Source organism: Abrus precatorius, unplaced genomic scaffold (assembly GCF_003935025.1).
Source record: "Abrus precatorius isolate BTA unplaced genomic scaffold, Abrus_2018 Scaffold6, whole genome shotgun sequence".
NCBI lineage: Eukaryota > Viridiplantae > Streptophyta > Magnoliopsida > Fabales > Fabaceae > Abrus > Abrus precatorius.
This window is the reverse complement of record NW_020874406.1, coordinates 16391923-16416373: the sequence shown is the minus strand read 5'-3', so window position 1 is coordinate 16416373 and position 24451 is coordinate 16391923. Positions and strand designations below refer to the sequence as shown.

At 31.7% G+C, this 24451-nt stretch overlaps 3 protein-coding genes across 3 annotated transcripts; all 3 read left to right on the top strand.

The window, feature by feature from the left end:
• The first annotated feature begins 214 nt into the window (after nucleotides 1-214).
• Nucleotides 215-5405, top strand: LOC113870265 (mitogen-activated protein kinase kinase kinase 5). The gene is made up of 9 exons (XM_027506857.1): nucleotides 215-606; nucleotides 1677-2336; nucleotides 2421-2508; nucleotides 3579-3641; nucleotides 3736-3899; nucleotides 4075-4150; nucleotides 4624-4683; nucleotides 4753-4878; nucleotides 5214-5405. Exons 1-9 carry the CDS (start codon nucleotides 215-217, stop codon nucleotides 5403-5405), a joined length of 1821 nt encoding a protein of 606 aa, XP_027362658.1.
• A 6596-nt stretch (nucleotides 5406-12001) lies between these two features.
• LOC113869502 (peroxidase 10-like) lies at nucleotides 12002-14009 on the top strand. Its single transcript, XM_027505843.1, has 4 exons — nucleotides 12002-12266; nucleotides 12711-12902; nucleotides 12990-13152; nucleotides 13525-14009. Exons 1-4 carry the CDS (start codon nucleotides 12054-12056, stop codon nucleotides 13932-13934), a joined length of 978 nt encoding a protein of 325 aa, XP_027361644.1. The 5' UTR covers nucleotides 12002-12053; the 3' UTR covers nucleotides 13935-14009.
• A 3698-nt stretch (nucleotides 14010-17707) lies between these two features.
• On the top strand, nucleotides 17708-22764 carry LOC113868818 (CDPK-related kinase 5-like). Its single transcript, XM_027504736.1, has 11 exons — nucleotides 17708-18461; nucleotides 19241-19371; nucleotides 19544-19585; nucleotides 19728-19836; nucleotides 20449-20527; nucleotides 20617-20913; nucleotides 20986-21095; nucleotides 21628-21735; nucleotides 21816-21878; nucleotides 21984-22151; nucleotides 22421-22764. The coding sequence occupies exons 1-11, from the start codon at nucleotides 17934-17936 to the stop codon at nucleotides 22556-22558; spliced, it is 1773 nt and encodes a 590-aa protein (XP_027360537.1). The 5' UTR covers nucleotides 17708-17933; the 3' UTR covers nucleotides 22559-22764.
• Nucleotides 22765-24451: the final 1687 nt, after the last annotated feature.

Here is a 24451-nt window from a genome sequence, read left to right as displayed (position 1 = left end):
GCGTTGTAAAAGCGCGTTATTGTTTGCAGAGAGAGAGAGAGAGAGAGAGAGAGAGAGAGGCACAAAAATAAAGGAAAAAAAAATCAAAACACCGAGAAAGAGAGGAAGAGAGATTGATATATGAATTGGGAATTCCCTCTCTTTCTCTGCGCACACAACACAATGGCCATCATCATCTACGCATGGTGACCCATTCTGCATTACATTCATCGCCATGCGTTGGTTGCACACCCTTATCTTCTCCCACTCTCATTCTCATTCCTCTTCTTCTTCTTCTTCTTCATCGTCCTCTTCGGCAACGCTAAAATCTTCCCCTTCCACCTCCTCCCTCCCCGACAACAGGAAGAACACGCGCTCCGCCAGGCTCTTCGGAAGTGGCAAAAGGTCCAGGCGCTCCAGGAAGCTCCGCCCCGTCGCCGACTTAGACACCGTCGTCGTCCCTCTCTCTCGTTCCTCCAGCACTTTCGATCTTTCCTCTACCTCCGCTGTGCCTCAGCCCTTGCCCTTGCCGGAATTGTCGTACCCTTTGCCATCGCCTAAAGATGCCGGCGATAGAGCTGACGGCACCGTCGACGTTACTCTCGCCACCGGCTTTCGGATGCGAAGGTAATTCATTCCCATTCCTATTAGTAGCCTATTCCATTTGATTGCCGTTGGTTAGCAGTTATACGAGACACGTTCAATCCTTTAATATAATATTATAAGGTTTATACTATTTAGATAACATTAATTATTATATTTCACATATTTACACTTCAGTTTTTTTAAATTTTTATACAAATTGTTATGTAAACACAAATTTTCCTATAAGAATAATTTTGAATTATGGTTATTATGTTAAATTTTTATTAATCGTACATGTGGAGTGTGGACAAAGGAATGGCTACATTTGTAATAGTTTTTATAATTTTTTTTTCTTGTAACATATATTTTTTTTTAATTTTTATTAAGGTCAATTAACAATTACGTAGGATACGGTTAAGTGAATAATTTAATTCAATACTCTTATTCAATAAATTCTTATCAAAGAAGAGTTTATACAATAAATTTGATTATAAAACTTAACAGAATCAATTTAAAAAAATTATTTTCACAAATTACACTAATAAAAACTTGTTAAATAAAATTCAAAAATTATGAAAATTCTAAATTATTTTCTTCAGCTCCTTGTAAATTCTTTTAAACGTTATTTTAGAATATTACTTAAAGAACATTGAACACATTTTATTATATAAATCATTCTAATTACTTTAAAAAATATTAAAAGCTTTATGTTTTTAAAATAATAATTATTCCGTAATGCATTTTTTTATTTCTATTTCTTTAGCCAACTCATCTTAACACTCATTTACACTTGTATTACGATTATTGTTAAAATAATGTTTTACAAAAAAATATATTTTAAACACCAGTTATCATCTACAAAAAATTGTCTACTGTTATTCATAAAATAACATGGATATAAAACTTTTCATCCAACGGTTCTCAACCATGATCTTAGTGGTAAAATGATCTTAATGAAGAAAAAGTTGAATGACAATCCTTCAGCACTTTAAACACGGACACTTGAAGAAAGATATGATTTTTTTCTTTGACAGATAATCTACTATAATCAGTACGAGTGAGTATGTTGTTTTGTCTATAGCTAGCCTACTGAGATAGTTGGTGTTTTCTAGTGTTTTTGCTAGCCAATTCCAAGAGACAAGAAAGAATACGGAGCACGTGGATACAAGGACACCTGGGATAGATGCGTGCGGTTCTGCAACCGCAAACAATCATGGAGATAACTTCTGGATGAGTGTGGCTCCTAGAAGTGCTCCAAGTAGTCCTTTCGCCACCAGTCCCACCATCAGCCCAAAGAACATAAAAAATGATGATTTTGTGCCATATTATTACGTCCCACCCAAAGTAAATCAATTCTGGTCTGCACCAGAAATGCCCATATCAGAGACATCAGCCTCTCCTGCTTTCTTTGATTTTTCCGCATTAGCCACTGATACCACTGCTGCTACTGCTACTTCTCCCCATCGAAGTCCACTTATAAGAAGTCCCAGTCAACAGTACCCCAAAAGCCCAACTGGGCCTTCTTCCCCTCTACCCAGGTTGTCCCATGACACCTCAACACCACGTCGTGAAGCTACTGCTCCTCTCACCGTCCATCCCTTACCCTTGCCTCCTTGGGCTGGGCCTGGGCCTGGTGCTCCCTTACCTTCACCATCTGCTCCCTTTTCCCCAGCTGTAGCTAAAGGAGAACCCGTGTCGATGAAAAGCCAATGGCAAAAAGGGAAGCTTATTGGGCGAGGTACTTTCGGCAGTGTTTATGTTGCCACCAATAGGTATGTGTAAAAAAGTTTCCTAGCTATTTTAAGCTCTTCCTTTCGTTCTTGGAGGCATGTGAAGCATATTTTCTTTTCTGACAGAGAAACTGGAGCATTGTGTGCAATGAAGGAAGCGGAAATATTTGTTGATGATCCAAAGTCAGCAGAGTGTATAAAGCAGATAGAGCAGGTTATTCATCTCTTGTTAGTTAGTTACTTCTGTTATTTGAATTAATTAAAAATAATACATTTATATATATTTTTAAAAAATTTTACCTAAAAATTTACCCGAAAAATTTGTTCAAAATAAATTCCTCTTAGATAACATAAATTGTTTATTTATTAAATGTACATGATGTAGGAAGTGTGTAAAATGTACTATCTGCCATGTATTTTTTTATTGAAAAATATTCACTCTCTTTAAAGTGAACACATAGGACAGAGAAGAGATAAAAAAAGGAAACTGATAGGTAGAATTTGAGCTTTTTTTTTAATATGATTTTTTTCTCTAAATTATAAAGATATGAGATTTTATTATTATTTTAAAATTTGTCATGAGTAATTTTTTATTTTTATTAATTTTTTAATATTTTTTGAAAAATCGTTATTGACTATTTTTAAGATTTTATCATTTTTTTATTTTTTATTTTTAAACTTTTATACTTACACTAAAAATTGCTAATTTTTAAATTTTAAATTTTTGTAATTTTTCAAAAAACATTATATTTCAGTATATATAATATCTAAATATCATATAAAAAAATAATTCTAAAATAAGTGACGAAATAATAAGAAAATAAAGATAAAGAGAAACGAAAGAATTAAGTTGTGAAAAAATCACAATTAATTTTTTTTCCTATTCCGACACTTGCTATTAACGTAGAGCTGTTTGCATCGATTAGTATTCAAAATCACTTTCACATACTGTATAATACACGTTTTAATACAAAATTTATAACCAAAATTAATTTGAATACATTTTAATCACTTTTAATGATTGAGAAACAATTTATTAAACCCTAAAAAAATTATACTTAAGTTGTTAATTACGAGAACCAGGGAACTTCATTCATAAGTCAATATAATATATCCTATTGTCAATTTCATAGAAACAGTAATTTTCTTTGCAAGCGTAGATCAGAATGCATGACTGGTCGATTTGGATTCTCTTATAGATAATTACTTTCTGAAATGTTTTAGTTAGTGAACGCATTTTCCTAATTATTAATCAAATCCTCATTACTAATTACCTTTTTGCAGGAAATTAAAGTTCTTAGCAATCTGCAACATCCAAACATCGTGCAGTATTATGGTAGTGAAATAGTAAGTAATCCAATTCACGATTAGGTGCCCAAGATTAATCATTATTTATATAATTTCCACGAAACCTTCTAATATCTTTCGGTTGTGTTCTCAGGTTGAAGACAAGTTTTATATTTATTTGGAATATGTACATCCCGGTTCAATAAATAAATACGTTCGTGAGCACTGTGGTGCAATAACTGAATCTGTTGTTCGGAATTTTACACGTCATATTCTTTCGGGGTTGGCTTACTTGCATAGCAAAAAAACAATTCATAGGTACGGGTCACGTGCATGCTTAATATGTTGCATATCAGCCATATCCAACTAGTATTAGAAATCCTACCAAATTCTAGAGCAAATATTATTTAGTGTAGATTTTATTTTATCAGAGATTACTAATTCATTTTGGATTTCGACTATCTGATGACATTTTTTTATTGTATGTTAATAGGGACATCAAAGGGGCTAACTTGCTTGTTGATTCTGCTGGTGTTGTTAAGGTTGCTGACTTTGGGATGTCCAAGCATGTATGTTGTTGCAAAATTCCCCGTTTTTGATATACTTTGCTGGTTCTAGTCGTTATCCCTGGAGAAAATGGATCTCTCACTGTACAGATACATTGGATTTCTATTTTTTTTATCTTGATTGTAATTTATTATATATACAGTTATAGGATTCCTGAAATAGGAGTTTGCATAATAAATGCACGCATTTAAAAGGACCAAGTTTGTTTTTTTTGAAAATTTCCTTTCTCTTGTTTGAAATCAACAAATTAATGACACATTCTAGCCAATTCATCTGTTAATTTCCATTGATTGAATAAATAACTTGATGTTTTATGCCTAATTTTAGATTTGTGAGCTGATGACAGGTGGTGTTTTTCTAAATTTTGTTTGTGAGCTTGAGTTTTAATGACATATTATTTTCTAAATTTTACTTGTTGGTTTTAGCTCATCGTTACTACTAGTAGTTATTTATACCCATTTCTCTATGTCGACAGCTGACTGGACATGCGGCTGATCTTTCTTTAAAGGGTAGTCCATACTGGATGGCTCCAGAGGTATATTCTTTCTCTACATTACTCCCTGTTGACTCATGAGTTCTTCTTTGACACTAGTTTCTTATACAGCTTATGCAAGCGGTTATCCAAAAAGATAACAGCTCTGATCTAGCTTTTGCTATTGATATTTGGAGTTTGGGCTGTACAATTATTGAGATGTACACGGGGAAGCCTCCTTGGAGTGAGTACGAAGGGGTAAGTTGTTTTTTATTTATCAATTTGTTGTTCAGGCCACGTTCTACCATATAGCATAATTAGAATTCTCATTGGTAATATTTGTCAGAAAGATATTTTTGTTTGGTTCAGTAACGATGAGAACTTATATCTAGACATGGTAACATAAGCTAAGTGAGATCGTGGAATTTGCTAATGGAGGATAGTGTATCAACTTTTTTACTTATCTTGGTAGTCTTTGATTTTAACAACTAGATTAAAGCATCTGTATACAACTTTTCTTCTGTCTGCAGCTTGTGGATTATAGATATGTGTCCATTTTTTAACTAGGCGTTAATTCTCATTTAATTATGTAGGCTGCAGCCATGTTTAAGGTTATGAAGGATACCCCTCCTATACCGGAAACATTGTCAGCAGAGGGAAAAGACTTCCTGAGGCTTTGTTTTAAAAGAAATCCAGCAGAGCGGCCAACTGCTTCAATGTTACTGGATCATCGATTTCTTAGAAACTTACAACAACCAGATGCTTTATCTTCCATGCATATTTGAACCACTGAGAGGTGAGAATTTCTCAGTACTTCCATGGATCTTAAATTACTGCATATTTGAACCAATAAAAATCCATGATCCATCCTGTGTGCTATGCAATACAAGTCCTTCATTGGTGGGTTTGTAACCAATTAAAAGGGTATATAAGTAAGATAGTTTTAAGTCTAACTTGTCTAAGGCATTTTAGACAAGCAACCGCTGAACCTTAAAGCCCACTGTTCTCTAATCTTAAATTGGCTCACATTCAAAATCTTTATATTGTTCACGGCTCTTATATTTTAGCCTTGTATGTAGCATGTCCCACATTTATTAAACCCTATCCAGTCTTAACGTTGTCATCAATCTAGTTCTGTAAACTTCCTTCATTTCTAACATTGCATGATGTCTTGCTTATTCTCTATGCATCATCAATTTTCTCTCCTGAGATGGGATACGTATCTAACAAAAACAACTTCTACATTACAGTGGCGTCGCTGTTCCCTGCTCGCTCTACTCTTGAAGCATTCAAGCTCACTCTCTATGCTTGGCCTGCAACACTCTCGATGAGATTTTGTGATTATCAGTATGTGTGTTAAACATGGCAGTGGAAAAAAAGGGTATTTTCGAATGACTGGGCTGAGGGAATTTCTCAACCATTATGCCAGTGGCTTGGGTTCACCCGGACTTTTTGGTGACTTGCACCTGTAGCTGTTGTAGGTTCTTTACCGATATTATCATGATGCCTTGGTAAGTAACGAGCATCTTCGGAGTTCACTGCTTGAAAATCTAGAAGCAGATTTTGTTAATATATTAATATTAGAGTGATCCAGCAGCGACACAAATCCTGTAAAAAAAAAAAACATAATACCAAAAGTCTTTTTTTCATTAGATTGGTATTACACACTAATCAATGACACCATTGTATTTTTCATTTTTCAAAGAATTCTTTATAAAAAAAAAGAAAAAATTGGACAAAAAATCACATTTTCAAAGTTTCTATTTTAAAATTAACTTAATTTATTTAATAGCATGTTAAACGGTATATTATTTAATATATTTAATGATAAACTTTTTAATAAATATTTATAGAAGACAAAAATAAGAAAGAAAAATAAATGTAATGTCTCATATGTTAATATCAACTCACATTTTTTTAAATTTTTTAAGAAATATTTTTGTTTAATTTTTAAACTTTAAGATATATAAAATAATTTTAACTAATAAAATTATTTATTCATATTACTTTTTTTTAATAAATATTTATTTAATCACGCTTTAATTTCAATATTGGCACAATTGTAAAGATACCGATTAAAGAAAAAAAAAGAATAATTACAACATGATAAAGTTATAACATACAAAGGATTAACTAACATAATGATACTACTTTAAAAATGATTAATATTATTATGATAATTAATTATTTGAATGTCATATTAGTTGGTAGTAGAAAACAGAATCTATTAAAAATGTATTCAGATATATAATTTAATTAAATATTTTCTAATAATTTTTTATATAAAATTTTGTTATAAAATTAACAAAAATAAAATATTATTTTAATAATTTATATTAAACATAATAGAATAAATTAACAAAATTTAAAAATTATTTTAATAATTTTTAAAAATAGTCCCAATGTACATTAAAAAAAGTGAAACACATTGAATCTGTGAAAAAAAAAAAAAAGGAAAGAAAGAAAGAAAAACCATCTTGGAAGCCAACACCTGTTTCATCTGTCCTGCTTCCCCTGTTTTACGGCCTTTTTTCCAGCTGATTGTTGGATCATTATTTTATCGTAATATCTAAGTCAAAACTATTAATTTATTAACTTCCTATGTGATGTTATTATTTTAATTTTTAAACTTTTTCTCTATTGAGTGGGTAAAGGAGAGAGGACTTTTGTTGCAATTTCCAAGATCTCTATTAAAAAAAAGATAAAATATAAATTCAAAATCTAAAATTAAATTCAATATTCAATATTCAATTTTAAAATTTAAATTCAAAATTTATATTTAAAATATACTAATTCTTTATTTATTTCTATAATTTTTATCATAATTTGACTAATTTTAACCATTATCATCATTTTCTACAATAAAATAAAATAAAAAATAACTGATTTTTTAATAAAAAAATCCAATTCAAGAGATAATATAGTAATTTTATTAAAAAATAAATTAAAATTTCTCAAATAAAGTGCAGACCATTATTAAAAATAAAAATGGTTGAGGATAAATTCTTGTATGTTGAACAAATGGTATGAGATGTACCAAGTAGCTTTTTTCTTAAAATTTCCTCAACATATAACAAAGTTTTTATAAGAGATTAACTAAAAAATAAAATAACTTAAAAATAAAATTATTTACTTAGAATATTTTACAGAATAAGAACATGAAGAGTATATCTAAAAGAAATCTCAGGTCTCCTTTTAAAAATAACGTTGTTGCAGTTTAAAATATTATAATAAATTATACTTAATTAAAAATAAATATAATTAATAAAATTAATTGTGCCATCAGAATAGTTTAAGGTAATAAGTATCAATTGATTTAAATAAATATCACAATTAAGAAAAATGAAAATAATCAAATAGTAATACTCATTAATTATTGTTACTATTAATAAAAAAAATGTATTAAAACACAATTTAAAGTAATTAGTATCAATCAAACAAAATAAATAATAATAATACTCATTAATTATAATTAAATTAAAAAATATAATTTAAATATTTTGAAATACTTTAAATTTTTTTTACTGCGATAAAAAAGTTTGATAAATGATTAATCAGACACGAAGATCAAAATATCCAACATATCTCTCATTTTAACAATAGGGTCATTTTCAAGAAAGAAAACTAGAAGCCATTGAAATTGGTACTTCGCAGAGATTGAAGAGGTAGAATGGTTGATTTTTTTTTCTTTCCTTTTCATAATAACATATTAGCATTTTTGTTTTTATATGGTAAAAAAAGCATATATTTGTGGCACCATAAAATTAAGAATGAGATTTGATTCTTTTGGCTTTTGTAACGCTTGTGACCTGGTGACAAGGGCATTCACGTGCATTTATTTCTAGCATCCTCCCATTTCACTTTCACTGCTTAGCTTCACTTGTCATATTCTTCCTTTTCTTCAAGAGAGAGAGAGAGAGAGAGAACGATGGAACCTCCTCCAACACAATCCATTGAACTTTCTACCACCAACTACCAAGGTGGGGATGATGCACAAGACAAACTCATCAATGAGTGGTAATCTTCTTCTCTTTCTTCAATTGCGTTTGTAAGAATTTATGTGACTCTCGGATACATATATCATGTATTTTATGTATGATTGAATTCTCTAACTTTAGTTTGTGGAATTGCAGTTGTTCTTGCTGCTATGACTGCTCACAAGGTTTCTTTGATTTTTTGTGCTGTAACTTCTGTTGAAGTCTTGGATCAAATTTCAATCATCAGTGTTATTAGCAATATGTTATTAGGTATTAGATATAGAGATGCTCCTTCCCCTCTACCCCTTTATTAGAGAATTTATGTATGATCATAATTAAATAGGAAAAAGTTTTGCTTTTTATTGAGATTTATTGGAAATTCTTCCTTCCTGTCTCTTGGGTTGCCTTTACAAGCTGAGTTTGAGTTTACCCTATCAAACTGTGTTGGGAATTTCAATGATTATTTTCACTTGTTGAGGAACCTGTTACCATTAAAGTAGGGTTCCTTTTCCCCTTTTACATGTTGGATGAAGTCTTTTTTTTTTGGGGGGTGAAAACATGTAGGATGAAGTTGTTTGATCTGAATCACAAGGTGCTCATGTTAACTCTATTGAGCTGGTGGGATTCAAGTAATATAATTTCAATGATAAAGTGAAGTAACTTATTTTCCAAATTAAATTAAAAAATTATGTGTCAGTTAATTGGCTCAGGTCACATTCATGAATGAATATATGATGCACTTTTAAAAAATAGCATTTAAAATGTGTTTTGAATAATATTGTTCCTGAAATTACGGGTATTAATTAATTTATTTCTTGAACTTGTAACAATGCTGTTTTTAAAATTACCAAAAGTCTTAGTCCTTATTTTCTTGTAACTTACGGAATTAAAATAATTATTCTTTGATAACAGCAAATCATTTAACAAACCTAAGGATAAAAATAATATTTTTGTAATGTTATAAATTAAAGTAATCAATAAGTTTAAGAACTATTTTGACATACTACTGCATAAAAATCATTTGTAATGACAAAAAGAAATGTGGAAATCTTTTGAATTTTACATTTGAAAAATGATAATAAAATAATTTTTAACGTATTTCTTTTAATACACTTTTTAATGAACTCTAATTAATAATAAAAAAATGTTATTAATATTTGTATACCGTGCTTATGCAGTTATGATGGAATACATTTGGGCGAGATATAGCCCAAATGTATAATATTGGAAGAATTTGGTGTACTTAACTGTCTAAGGATCAAACTAGAGGGTCCTATTTTAAGAAATCATTTTTTAAAATTTAGTAGATAATTTTTTCAAATATTTTTTTATCAAAATTTTTTTTCTCAATTTTTAAATTTTTTTTAAAATTATGTCTGACATATGTAAAATTGGCAAGAAAGAAGATAATGAAAAAGAAATTAGTCAAAAGAAAAGAAACTTAAATGTTTTTGGTTTAGGAAAGAAATATGTAGAAAATAATAAATTCATAGGAGACACTTGTTCATTAATTTTGCCAATTAAAAAAGTGGACAAATATACTACCTTTGTTTTATTATTTCCTTATTATCCTTGCCGTTTTTGTGTTATTTCTTGTTAAACCTGTTTCTGGTTTACATGATTATGTTAAACCTGTTGATATAGGTGACCTAACTAAGATTGTTTTCGTTTTTGGTCAAGGACCTAACTAAAGACCTCGACACCTTCGTCCCTTAATTTATACATCAGAATATTCTACAGTACAGCAGACAATTCAATTATGCTAAAGAATATAATGTAAAAAGTTATGAAAATAAACAAAATATTTTCATGATAAGAGAGTAAAGTTATTTCCTTGTGTGGAAGAGGAAAACTACACAAGTTATGGTCAATAAATAATGGAACATGAACTGGCCAACAATGACTAGGAATTTAGTTCTCCATGTGCAGAATGTGGAATACTGAGATTCAATTAATTAAAGGAACACCCATTCTATAAACCGCACTATTTCTTCGCTGGAGTCCAAGTTGGAAATCAAAGATTCAATTATTTTAGTTTTGGATAATAAGGCCACTGTTCTAATCCAATTTATCTTCTTCTAGCCTCCAGGTCCAAAACACATCACTGTCAACATTATCTAAAATTTTGCGTCTATGTGTATAATAACTTATTTTATATCAAATTGGAGAAGAAGAAGTACTAGATGAAATGTGTTAATATACATTCTATTTAATTTCCCTCTGTTCAATCATATTTTAAATAATTTAAATAATAATATTTAGAATTATTTTATTTCATTTTACTCCATTCTATCACTTTTCATCAATTCAACGTAACCAGACTTTATCCCTTTTAACTGAGATTTGATTCTGCCTAACATTAGAAATTTAAACTTATCACTAATGCCCTTACCAATGATATTAGATAATAATATCTTTTATCATTTGAGTTAAAACATTAACTTGTTTTAATTAAAAATATTACCTACGGTTGACTAGTTTCTATAAACAAAACAAAACATATACCTTACATAATAGCAGTTGCATGAGCTTGATCATGTCATTTCCCACAAAATGCCGGGTTTTCATGTTTTGCTAGCTTTTATCATGACTGTACACACACATTCCACCACATGACATATTCACAGAACACAGTCAAATGTCACGCACTTTCGATATTTGTTTATAATTTCTGCTTTGAAAACTCTTCTCCAACTCCCACAATGCGTACAACTTATCTTCAAAGTGCAACCTAGACCTTGGCAGTATAAGGACAAGTAGGAAAAAATAGACAGAGAGAGCACACTGATATTAATTATACTCTTTCAAGCACCACATTCTTCATGAGACATCAAGTGTCAACTACACTTCCATTATTTTATATTTTTCATATTCATGCATTTGAAAAATATTCTTATTAAAGTTACGTATGAATGAAAAAGTTTTATATTAAATAAAAATAGAAAAGTTAAGCAACGTATAAGTGATAGGAACGCAGAATTTAATATTTTTAAAGTTTTTGAGTTCAGTATAGCGTCCAAATATGCTTGTATGGTTGCTTATGACTCATGGTGGAAACTGTTTTAGCCTCTTGTATACCTATCAACTATGCATTAAACTTTTTAGTAGACTTGAGGCTGTGTTTTCATTAGAGATATATTGTTATGTTGCATCATCTTGTCACTTAGAGCAATTGTTAACTTTGTGACTCATAATGTGGGACTGCCCAAGTTCTTAATTAAATCCATTAACGAAATTCGAACTTTGTTATATCAAAACAAAAGGAGCAGACAATTTGGACTTCGTACTTAGGTGATAGAGACATGGATACATAGTGGCTCTACCACTCTCCATAAAAACCAAGCTAGTAAGAGCTTTTTTCTCCTATAAATGGCTTGAATTTCCAACTTCATTGTGCAATTCTAATCGAGTTGTTAACTTAACTAACCTCCCCTGTAGTTATTCTAGTTTCAATTTATGGAGGGTACTTCTAAGCTTCTGTCTGTTTTCATATTTGGGCTTGTGTTCCTTAGTCCTCTAGCAAGTTGTCAACTTTATTATAATTTCTACGACACAAGTTGTCCAAACCTGACTGGAATTGTTCGATACAATGTCCGGTCAGCTATGTCCAAAGACTCAAGGATTGCTGCTTCTCTCTTGCGCCTTCATTTTCATGATTGTTTCGCCAATGTAAATAAGCTGTCTCAATTTTAGTTATTCTTTTAGTTGGGATAATTTTTGTTAAGTTTTTAAGCTTTCTAAAGTAATAAATTTTTATTTAAAAAATATTTTATTAAATTAAAGATATAAAAATGTAATAAATATTTTATTTTTTAATAACAATCTTTTACTTTTAGATATTTAAATTTAGTTTAAGGGAGTAATTTTTGTAGAATGTTCCAATGAGGAAGGAAAAAAAAAGGAGTAATTTTTGTATTCCTTCAGTTTCCCTTACCTTAGAACCTTAATATTATTTGGTTGACTATATGTGCTTCTTTCAATTTTTAATATAAAATTCATATCTTATTCCTCAAGTACTAGTACTGTTTAATATTATTGTATGTTATTGAGGTGGAGAACAATACTAAAAACACATGATATTATACCTCAGTTTTATTTATTTTCGTATTACAGGGGTGTGATGCGTCTGTGCTACTTGACGATACGAGCACTCTAAAGGGGGAGAAAAATGCACTGCCAAATAAAAATTCAATTAGGGGATTTGAGGTCATTGACACAATCAAGGCTGCGTTGGAGAAGGCTTGTCCATCCACAGTGTCATGTGCTGATTTACTTGCTCTAGCAGCAAGAGAAGCTGTTTATCTTGTAAGAGACTAATCTTCAATTAATTGGTGATGACCTCTTATTCAATGTATACGCCAAACATATTAAAACATTTTTGAAAATTTTCAGAGCAAAGGCCCATTTTGGGCTGTACCACTTGGTCGTAGAGATGGTACAACAGCAAGTGAGAGTGAGGCAAATAACTTGCCATCACCCTTTGAACCTCTAGAAAACATCACCGCCAAGTTTGTATCAAAGGGTCTTGAAAAGAAGGATGTGGCAGTGCTCTCAGGTTTGTTTCCTTCACGTTTATATGCTTCGCTCTTGCCATTTAAAGCTAAATTAAATTCTTACGCTAAATTCTTGCTCTAAGTTTATCAGTTTTAACTGCTCTACTAACAAGTTGGATACAATTCTTCTAAAATTTTCCTAAATTAGTTAATTTAACAAAATTAAATATTTTCCTAAAACACTCTTCTGATTAGTTTCTGATCAGCTACAACTTGAAATCTGAAGTAACGAGAATTTACTGAGTAGGGGCATGTTCCTGCTGCATACATGTAGCAGCTTCTTAGATTTGGTCAATAAACAGCACTATTTGCTACATACTGGCTAGTGATGAGACCAAGTTTACAAGTTTCATGTGTATGTACACTAAATGTAGGTGCCCACACCTTTGGCTTTGCTCAATGCTTCACATTCAAGCCAAGGCTCTTCGACTTTGGTGGCTCTGGAAAATCTGATCCAACACTTGATGCTTCACTTCTACAAGGTTTGCTAAAACTGTGCCCAAATCAAGCTGATTCTGACACCAATTTAGCTCCCTTAGACCCCGTCACTACCAACACATTTGATAACATGTATTACAAAAATCTTGTCAACAATTCGGCGTTGCTTCAGTCAGACCAAGCTCTTTTGGGTGACAACATAACTGCTTCATTGATCATCAACTATAGCAAGTGGCCTCTTCTCTTCTTCAAAGACTTTGCCGTGTCAATAGAGAAAATGGGTCGCATTGGTGTGCTCACAGGACAACAGGGACAAATAAGGACAAATTGTAGGGCGGTTAATTAGATATATCTATTTGCATTTGCTCTTGTAAACCTTTGCAAACTTGTATTTTATAAATGTATAATAAAATAATATTTTAGGGGCCTGTTTACGTGTTGTTAAAAATGTATGCAGTACTTCTATTTAAATTTAATAAAAGTTGCTTTTCTTTCTATAGTCTAAATTTAGTAAAAAAATAAAAATCTAAGTGCATTTATTGTATAGTTATTAAATGATATTAGAATACATATAAACCCGCACATATGTACTATAAATTTAGCTTGTAACTTGGTTGAGCAGGAGTAAAAATTAAGAAAGTGTTTGTCCTTAAGCTTATAATATGTTGATATGGGGTAACTCTAAAGTTATTTTAGATATTTTCAGATCCGGTAGAATAAATCTGACATGTGATTCACATACTTTTTTTCTTTGAAAATTTGACGCCAGCTGATTAGTCACATGAAGGAATTGAAACTGAGATGAATACTGACAAAGAATGAATCTTGATTTCGCTTTCTGTTTTCCCTTTTAACATTTGAAAATATGCATTTCTTGAGTTTTGTTTAATGTAGAATGGAAGGGAAAGTGACGAGGACAAAGAAAGATGGATAGGGAAAGGGTGGCAATATTGATATTTTTGTTTCTTTTCTTGTTTGTTGAGGATGAGGAGGGTAAGCATGCGCATCAATAGTGGGGCTCTCTCGTATAAAATTCAGAGGTTGCTATCAATGCGTGAACCACCATGTCTTCTTCGTGCATGTTCACCCTTTCTCACTCTCCCCACCATCACTTTCCGTTGAGGTTCTTACCTCTTTGACTTCCATTAAAGATTTCTTTGTGTTGGATTCTTAGCAGCATCATTACTACAAACATCTTTTTACATGTATCATTATTGTTTCACCAAGTCAAACTTTCTATTGTAAATTCAATTATAATTTTCAAATGTTTCATCTTATCCTCTCTCTCACACACATACCCCAGAGATAGTCCAAATCAAATCAAATTTTACAGATTAGGTGCATTTGAAAGATCTTACCAGCAATTTTATAATTCTTGTAAGTTGTTTTCAATTTATGATATAAAACTCATTATATAACAAAACATTTGAAGATTCTACATATGGCTATTCCCCCTCCCCTGATTTTGTAGGAGTGCTCATTTCAAAAACACCATCATACAATTAGGGGTGTCAATAATTACCTCAGGGTTTGGCGCCAAATGCCACAAGCATAGTCTTTCAGCAAGTCATTATCAGCATTTAGCGTCATCAATATAAAACACAAGTCAAAACTAGAAATCAAGTGCAGCAAATAACATGATCATAATGGACAGGATTTTAGCAATAAGTAAGACAATATATGTATGTGTCCAAATATATATAAAAATGATGTTTCACGTGAGTCGAACTTAAATGATTCTATTCAGCCAAAAATAAAAACACATTAAATGATTCTAATTACATATGCATATAATACATATACGTTCTTAAGTAACGTTGATTTCCTGTCTCAACACTGCTGATGTGATGATCAGAACTTCAGAAGGTAGCTTGTCGCTATTAAATCTCTAATAGAAGGAATTAATTAATAATTAGAGAGTTGAAACAGGGCTTCTATTTATGAGCAGTGTTACTTCATTTTTAATCAACCTCTTAATTATAGCAATATCAACCTCTTGTAATTAAAGGGTACCAACAGAATAGCAATTTACTTCAAAAAATAAAACTAGTACATTCTTTGTTACTAATTAAATTATTATGTTAAATTATGTATCCCTAACCCTACTCGTTCAGCAAAAATGATCTAGTGCTGATCAAGAACGCAATACTAGCTGATCATAAAGTCCTGAAACATAGCATAAGGGTCAGATCTGTGGGCTATGCCGTTTTTCTGCTTTTAAAGCGGTAAAGTAAAATGAAATTGCAGAGAAACATTTTACGTGGGGAGCTGAATTATGGTGATGGCGTAGTGAGTGGGAAGCAAGAAGAATGCACAATGTTGATGGTGTATTGAGTCTTCTGATGAAGTTCCAATTCAAAAACAAAGAGAACAGAAAGGAAAACATAATAATAATGAGAGTGATACAATAATGCAACAAGATAGAATTTAGACGCAATTTCATAAGCATTAATAATATGCTTCTCTCACTAAGATTAACAACTCTTGCATTTTATCTTTGATAACAGCTGCGAACCTTCAATAATAATTTAGTTCAACAACTAAAATCAGCGTCAATCTTATATTTTATAGGTTCAATTTCAATTGAAAAATGGTGTTATTAATAGGACAAAACGCAACTGTAATATTTAGATGCTTTTAAAATTATTCTCCAATTAAAATTAAAATTTTACCTGAATAATTTATGCAATAAAAATAAACGTGGACACGAGTTTCTGAAACAAATCACTAAAGTTTCTACATAACAATAACCATTTAAGACTCATCCGCGGAATTATTTATGTATAATAAAATAGTGTTCATATCTGAAATTTTGGAAGCGGTAGTTCCGTAGTGGGAGTGAATGGATCATTCTGTTTGGCATTTGTACCGAAAGGATGATTCATTCCATAGAATCTCAAACCCAGACGTCAAGAAAGGTAGTTGATTGAACGTGTTAAGTTACATAAATTAAAATTGAATTCGGTTCCTTAGTATATTGTTATTAATTGTTCGTTTTGTTCTTATTTAATATTAAGTATGTTTATTTATGTCACGTTTACACGACTTCATGTCAGGATAGAAAGTTAATTAGTTCCACCCGAAAAACCAGAGGAAAATAATTGCTATGATAAAAGTCAAAATTGATAAAAACGAGTAAACAAAATGTTAAATTTAAAATCACATTAATGTGTTGATGGTTTGAGTTCTTATCAATTATGTGGCTTTAATTATCTTTACAGTCTCTTTTTCTGACGAAAATATTTTATTTTGAATATGAGATAAAAAGAAATTTAAAATTATGTAAATTTATAAACTTTTATTTTGTACAAAATTAAAGTAAACTTAAAATTACTTGGACTAGACCAACGTTGCTACAAATCTAAATTTGTAGTCTTCTAAAAATAAAGTAATTTTTATTATTATATATATATATATATATATAAATAATAGTAGTATAAGTTTAAAAATTCTTATACTCAATCTAAATATTTTATTTAATTTAAATTTTAAGTGTTATAATTTATTATTTTATTATGTATTAGATTTAAGTTAAATGACAAACTCAAATATAAAAATTTTTAAACGTAAACTAGTGTAAAAAGATTTTTTTAAATATATATATATATATATATATTTCTATATTTTTTATCTGTAATTTTAAGGAGTTGATACAAGAATTAAAAAAATATTTTTAGTTTTATTAATATCATTTTTTTAAATACAGTAAATAAAAATGAACAGAAGAAAGGGATAACATATAGGAAGAGTAAATAGCAAATACTAGTAGTAAATAGGAATAAGAGGACCACTGGATTTATTATATCACACCTTCCTTTTATTATTCCAAGTTAGAATTTCCAAGTCCCAACAAAAACCCACAGCATTCTGTACCCAAAAGAAAAAAACAAACCACCACAATTTTTTATTTTTATATTTTTCTACTCAGAAACTTGAATTTTTAAGCAATACAAACTTTTGTATTTTTACTTTATTGTCTGAAATCTAAACAAATCAGTCGCCAAAATCAACTGAAACGAGAGCGAAACTTTCGGCATTTCATTTTCTCTTTTTATAAAAAATTTTTACTCGCTTGTTGTTGTTCCTGTTCTTCTCCCTCTCATCAGTCCCCACCATTGTTAAACCAACACTCTCCATGATCAACCAACCTTAACTTTTCCAAAACCCACATTTCAGTTCCACTTCAATAGCTCCCTGAAAGAGTTTTTTTCTTCTTCTTTCTATTTTTCTATTTTCTTTTTTCAATTTAAGCACATTGATGATCCATTCACTACCATTACATGCAATGCGTTGACTTGGATTCACCACACTGCGCGTGTTCGTTGTGGGGTAGAAGAAGAATCGAATGGGTCTTTGCACATCGAAACCCATCCCATCCTCACCTCAATCTGATACTCAACACAATTCCGTCACAGCCAAACACAGTGCCGAACCTCACGCGAGCTCTGTCAATGGCGAAAACCCTAGCCACGAGAGGAAGGAGTCAGAGAGCGGTAAGAGATCTCCGTTTTTCCCGTTCTACAGTCCGAGTCCCGCCCACTACTTGTTCTCCAAGAAGTCGCCGGCCTCGCCGCGCCGGTTTTTCAAGCGGCCGTTTCCGCCGCCGTCTCCGGCGAAGCACATAAGAGCCGTGCTGGCGCGGCGCCACGGCTCGGTGAAGCCCAACGAGGCTACCATACCGGAAGGCGGCGAGGCGGTGGAGGTGGGGCCGGGGCTCGACAAGAACTTTGGATTCTCGAAGCATTTCGAAAACAAATATGATGTCGGAGATGAGGTTGGAAGAGGCCATTTTGGGTACACCTGTGTTGCAAAGTTGAAAAAAGGAGAGCTCAAAGGCCAACAAGTGGCTGTCAAAGTGATTCCAAAAGCCAAGGTTTCCAACAACATTCACAATTTCACATTCACATGCAATGCATAGTTAATTGTTATTCCTATTGATTTTTTCTGTTACTAGTTTTTAAAGACTGTGGTGGGTGATTCATTTAGCTTGTTAGTTATTGTAGATTTTATTGAATGAATTAGGCTTCCCAATTGAGCTGGCCTTGCGCTTCTTTCTACTTTGCCATAGGAAAAATTGTGTCGGTTTGTGCTTTCTAAAATATTCCTGATTTCTGAATTCTGCACAAGCATGGCAAATTGTTGAGGTAAATGAAATGACTGGTTCAAATTTTCAACGCTAGTGTTGGATGTGAGGGAAGGAATAAGGATTCCACTCGAATGGGTTCCATAGCCTATAGTCAAGTATGGATCTGTGGTTTCGTTTTAATTGTTATTCTAGTCTTAATTTTAATATTTACCTTTAAGCTACTTTGTCACGGTTCCATGTGTTGGACCTTTAATGGGAATGGATCTAGGCATTAAATAAGTGGGGCTTTATGAAAATTTATGAATATTTATGAAGAGAGAAATAGACATGAAATTTTCACATGACAAGGTAGTGTGAAAACTTAACATGAGGATCCATTTCCAATCTTTAACAGAATTCGTGATTTATTGCTGTGCATGCGCCTTGTAATTTATTGATTTAAACACCTCTAGGGTCTTAAAATTATATAATAAAATTATCTTTGGTGAAAAATGAAGCAAACTCACGTGATTCATGCACAAGGATTTTCTTCTTCAGATCTATATAATAATCTGTTTTAATTGTAGATGACCACTGCCATTGCTATTGAGGATGTGAGACGGGAAGTTAAATTATTGAGAGCTTTGACTGGACACAAGAATCTAGTACAATTCTATGATGCATATGAAGACGATGATAATGTCTACATAGTAATGGAGTAAGCTTTAATTATGTTGCTCATTTAAGTTAAATGCTAAATTTCATATTCTGTGTTAATTTGATTTATATAATCAAGATAATTTTTCCTCTTATTTTTGGATAATTAAGCAAGGAAAATGTGATGGATTTTATAAATAACAATGTTTCTTAAACTCTCATGCATCTCCTAGATTGTGCGAAGGAGGAGAGCTGTTGGACAGAATATTGTCAAGGTATTTATTTTATTTTTAAAATATACATTCTTCTGAATGTTTAGAATTCGTATGGTGTTGATTGAAATTGGGGATAAATGAAAATGATTGAAAGAGGTGAAATGTGGTATTGATGGCTATAAGATATCTCTTGCTCTTTCAGAGGTGGGAAATACACTGAAGAAGATGCAAAAACTGTCTTGAGACAAATACTGAATGTTGTTGCTTTTTGCCATCTACAAGGTGTTGTGCATCGTGATCTTAAACCAGAGGTGGAGTATATTTGCAATATTTTTTGTATATTTCTTCTTCTTCTTTTTTTCTCTTTTTGTAGCATAATATTGAGCTCAACTTAAGTAGTCAGATAGTCAAAATGTATGAAGTATCTTTTCCATTAATGATAGACTTTTTCCTATTATTTTGTAATTTTCTTTATCTGTTAGGAAGAAACACAGTAGAAAAAGAAAACGGAAGCTCTGGAAACTATTTTCTTATCTATAAATGTAATCCTTTACTGTTTTATCGTATTTAGTAAAAGTGTTTGGTTAATATTCAACCAGCCAAAAAAGGGAAAAACGCAATTTTCGATGCACCATTCACAGTTTTTTTGGTATTTATGAGAAGGGAAATACTGTTCCTTTTACTCAACATGGATTGTGTTTGTAATAATCTAATACATGCTATAAGATGGTTGGCATTTTTTAGTTTGGTATTTATGAGAAGAAGGAAAGTACTCTTCCTTTACTCAACATAGTGTGTTTGTAATAATCTAATACAAACAGGCTATAAGACAGTTGGGATTTTTTTTTATTTTGTATATGGATTGGTTGGTCTTCTAATACTTATCAAGCATAACTTCTAAGGATGGCTAATTTTTGGATCAGAACTTCTTGTTCACATCCAAGGACGAGAACTCAGAGCTGAAGGCAATAGACTTTGGGTTGTCGGATTTTGTTAAACCAGGTAAATTTTGGTTCCTTTTACATGTGTTCCATCCATTTATTATCATGGACTTGCTTCATTTTTTTTTACTTTTTTTTTGTGCTTTACAGATGAAAGACTTAATGATATTGTTGGCAGCGCTTACTACGTGGCCCCTGAAGTTCTACATAGAGCTTATAGTACAGAGGCTGATGTCTGGAGTATTGGAGTTATTGCATATATTTTATTGTGTGGCAGCCGTCCATTCTGGGCCCGGACTGAGTCTGGTATCTTTCGTGCTGTATTGAAAGCTGATCCAAGTTTTGATGAACCTCCTTGGCCATCTCTGTCAGATGAGGCAAGGAGTTTTGTTAAGCGATTACTAAATAAAGATCCACGGAAAAGAATGTCTGCAGCACAGGCATTAAGTGAGTTTTCTCAGCAATCATTGCTGGCCTTGTGCTTATACTTCCATTTTCTTACTTACTTATGTACTACAGGTCATCCATGGATTAAAAACTCTAAGGATGTTAAAGTTATGGATATTCTAATATTCAAGCTCATGAAGGCATACATGCGCTCCTCATCTCTACGAAAAGCAGCCTTAAGGGTATGTCGGTTTGTGTAAAATTTTGTCTGCTTTAATAAAACCTGATATTGAATGAAAATGAGCTTTGGAAGAACTGTACACTTCATTATCCTTTGATATCATTCCTATTGATTTTCACTAATGCAACTGTGGTCTCCATTAGGTCTCATGTTCTTCACCTGTTTAATAGGTATACTACATATCCAAGAGATCACTTTAAAGTTTTATGTTTCTGGCTTAGCAAGTTGATTGTTGCCTGAATCATCTGAGTAGCAACCCTGTTGATTAATTTATTTTGTTTATAACTAGGCAGACTCATGTTTTTTTTTCCTATAAATGAAATGTTTTTTGGAAATTTCGATTTGGAGTTAATGACATGACAAAAAGTTCCTACATATACATTTTTCCTTTTCAATCTGTTTGGTGTCACTTGAGCATTGCTTCTTTCTGTTATTTTGTTTGTTCCTACTGCTTTTCTTTTTTTAATCATGATCACACTATATGTGCCTCTGAATAACTCATTAGAATATTTTTTTCATGGGCAATGGGACAGGCTCTGTCTAAGACATTAACTGTTGATGAGCTAATTTATTTCAAGGAGCAGTTTGCACTTTTAGAGCCAAACAAAAATGGCACCATTAGCTTGGAAAATATCAAAGCGGTTGGTTTTGTTTCAAATTCTTTTATATATAAGATATTAAGAGGAGGGTGTTTGTCATCTCACTAATTTGCGCTGGCCAGGTCTTGATGAAAAGTGCAACAGATGCAATGAAGGAGTCACGCATTCCTGATTTTCTGGCATCAGTAAGTGCTATGGTTTGAATGTAGAATGCCTCAGTAAATTATTCAAATGGTATTTTGTAGCTGCAGTGGTTACTGTCTTATTGATACGAATAATTTGAGTGGCAGCTTAATGCATTACAATATAGAAGGATGGATTTTGATGAGTTCTGTGCAGCTGCACTTAGTGTTCATCAACTTGAGACACTTGACCGGTGGGAGCAACGTGCCCGATGTGCCTATGACCTTTTTGAAAAGGATGGAAATAAGGCTATAGCCATTGACGAGCTAGCTTCGGTATGTTTGATTTGACTATAATGATAGTTTATGCATACATGTCTTGTAAATCTTTATACTGATTATTACATTAATGTTACCATGCTGATTATTATATAAATGAAAATATCTACCTTTTTGAACTTTCATGGTGTTGCATTGTGATAGTATATTAATTTTCCTTATTCCTCATAATCATATTATTATTCGAGTCACCTATATGTAAACAGCGACCACATTTCATAGTTATGCAAATACATTTCTCATAATGGTTTTAACTAAATAATCAGGAGCTTGGGCTTGGTCCATCTGTCCCTGTTTATGCTGTTCTTCATGACTGGATTCGACACACTGATGGAAAATTAAGTTTCCTTGGATTTGTCAAATTGTTGCATGGCCCATCTAGAAGTCTAGCAAAAGCTCAATAGAGACATCAGAAGCCGAATTGAACAGCCAACAGTGCTTAACTATACTATATGATGACCTGGCCTTTAAATTGCTGATGGAGTTATCGCAACCCTATCATCAAGTGGTTGTGTTTCAGATTGTTCCTCAACATGTACCCTTGGAGCAGGGAGCCGAACCTGCCACAGGCGTTTGTTTTTTCCATTGTAAAGCTGTAGCGTATTAAGTTGCAGGTGAGAATGTCTGATTGTTATTAGAAGGGTACACTCAATATTGTAACATGTTCTGTATTCATAATTGATCTGTATCATTCTTGTGATCTTGTCCCCGTGCATATTCTTTGCCTTACATACAGAGCTGAATGAAAGATGGTTTTGGTTCTCCTTTGGACGTTTAACGTGGTAGCTTTTGGGAATTTGTAGTTTGATTTTTGTTGGATGGTTTTCTCATGTTGATAATGGGGCAGAAGCAGGACATGTGAAATTCCAATATCCTCGGATCACGAAAATTGCAGAGGATCTAATCCGTCAAAATTAGTTTACCCTGAAATGAAAAAACATATTTTCATGATAAATCTATCCTAATTTCTATTATTGCAATAAACTTATAGTTGCTGCTATAAAAGTTTTTATCTTACGAAAATCAGGCTGAAAAAGGAATCCACGTACTTGAGAAGTATTGAACATTGTACGGACAACCTTTTATTTAAAAAATGAAAAATGTTTAAATTTATAAAAAAAAAAATATGTATTAAGTAATTTAAATAAACAAATATAACAAAAAAAAAAGTAATTTAGGTATGAGAAGTAAATTAAAAAATTGTTAAATAATTAATTTGAAAGTATGAAGAGTTGAAATTTGTGAAATATTAAATAAATAAAAGTAAAAAACAATTAATGAAGTATAATTATGGGATTATAAAAGAAAAAGAGAATGCAATAAAAACTGTGTATCCAGTGAAGAATGAAGAATCATACTCGGTAGTTGATAATCATCCACACATAAGAAGCGTAAAATAAATGCTTGGATATCAATAATTAATAACATGGATGAACAAAACACTTGATGGGCAATGGGCAATGGGCAAAAAGAGAAGAAGAGACAGAATGGTTGGGGAGATAAAGAATCGTGTAAGAAGAAGATGATTGATCTAATACTCATGAGAGGGCAAAATGGCGGCAATGCCTTCTCCGTTCAGTACCCGGCAAACCATCTTTCTCCTTTCATTAACTGGGCTAGAGCCTAGACCGACATCTATCCAATACATAAAATTACACGATACATGTAGAAGCAGTGGGTAACAGTGGAAACCGCACGTAAAGGGACATGCCCAGTTATGATAGGATCACCAATGTTTCTCTACTCTTGTATTAAAAATGTAAGAAAAAGGAATACCTTTTTCACTCATTATCGTACCCCTGCGTTCTACATTGTCCTTATTCTCAACCATTTATTTTTTGTTTTTATTAAGAAACACTTAATAATTATAGGTGTTTTTGGACCCGAAAATTAAAGCCATTTTATATTTTTTTAAGTTAATGACTATGATATATTTATATTAATATTTTGAAAATTACAAAAATATTAAACAATTACATGTATCAATTTACGAAAGATATAAAATATTTTTTTCAAGTTTATGAACATGATAAATTACACATTTAAAGGATATAAAATAATTTTTAATGTTTGAAAGCACAGTAGAATTTATCATAATTATTATATAATTTATATATATATATATATGTTTTTAAAATTCTTCACTTTTTTTTGAAAAAAAATGAATTAATTAGTATTTTTAAAACTTTAAAAAAGTTTGGTTGTTGAGAGATTTAGAAATTCGGCCCAAAAAGTGTAGATCGAAATGAGAATGAAGCCAAAGTCCAGCGCTGCGCCGTACTCGTCTCATTTCAATT

What these genes read in the sequence shown, in the direction of transcription:
- LOC113868818 (XM_027504736.1), top strand. Translation starts at nt 17,934, where the DNA reads ATGGGTCTTTGCACATCGAAACCCATCCCATCCTCACCTCAATCTGAT. An exon ending in AATGTCTACATAGTAATGGA is followed by an intron (nt 19,372 to 19,543) that starts GTAAGCTTTAAT and finishes TGCATCTCCTAG; the next exon opens with ATTGTGCGAAGGAGGAGAGC. An exon ending in GTCTGCAGCACAGGCATTAA is followed by an intron (nt 20,914 to 20,985) that starts GTGAGTTTTCTC and finishes TATGTACTACAG; the next exon opens with GTCATCCATGGATTAAAAAC.
- LOC113869502 (XM_027505843.1), top strand. Translation starts at nt 12,054, where the DNA reads ATGGAGGGTACTTCTAAGCTTCTGTCTGTTTTCATATTTGGGCTTGTG. An exon ending in CAAGAGAAGCTGTTTATCTT is followed by an intron (nt 12,903 to 12,989) that starts GTAAGAGACTAA and finishes GAAAATTTTCAG; the next exon opens with AGCAAAGGCCCATTTTGGGC. An exon ending in GGATGTGGCAGTGCTCTCAG is followed by an intron (nt 13,153 to 13,524) that starts GTTTGTTTCCTT and finishes CACTAAATGTAG; the next exon opens with GTGCCCACACCTTTGGCTTT.
- LOC113870265 (XM_027506857.1), top strand. Translation starts at nt 215, where the DNA reads ATGCGTTGGTTGCACACCCTTATCTTCTCCCACTCTCATTCTCATTCC. An exon ending in AGCAAAAAAACAATTCATAG is followed by an intron (nt 3,900 to 4,074) that starts GTACGGGTCACG and finishes GTATGTTAATAG; the next exon opens with GGACATCAAAGGGGCTAACT. An exon ending in ACTTTGGGATGTCCAAGCAT is followed by an intron (nt 4,151 to 4,623) that starts GTATGTTGTTGC and finishes CTATGTCGACAG; the next exon opens with CTGACTGGACATGCGGCTGA.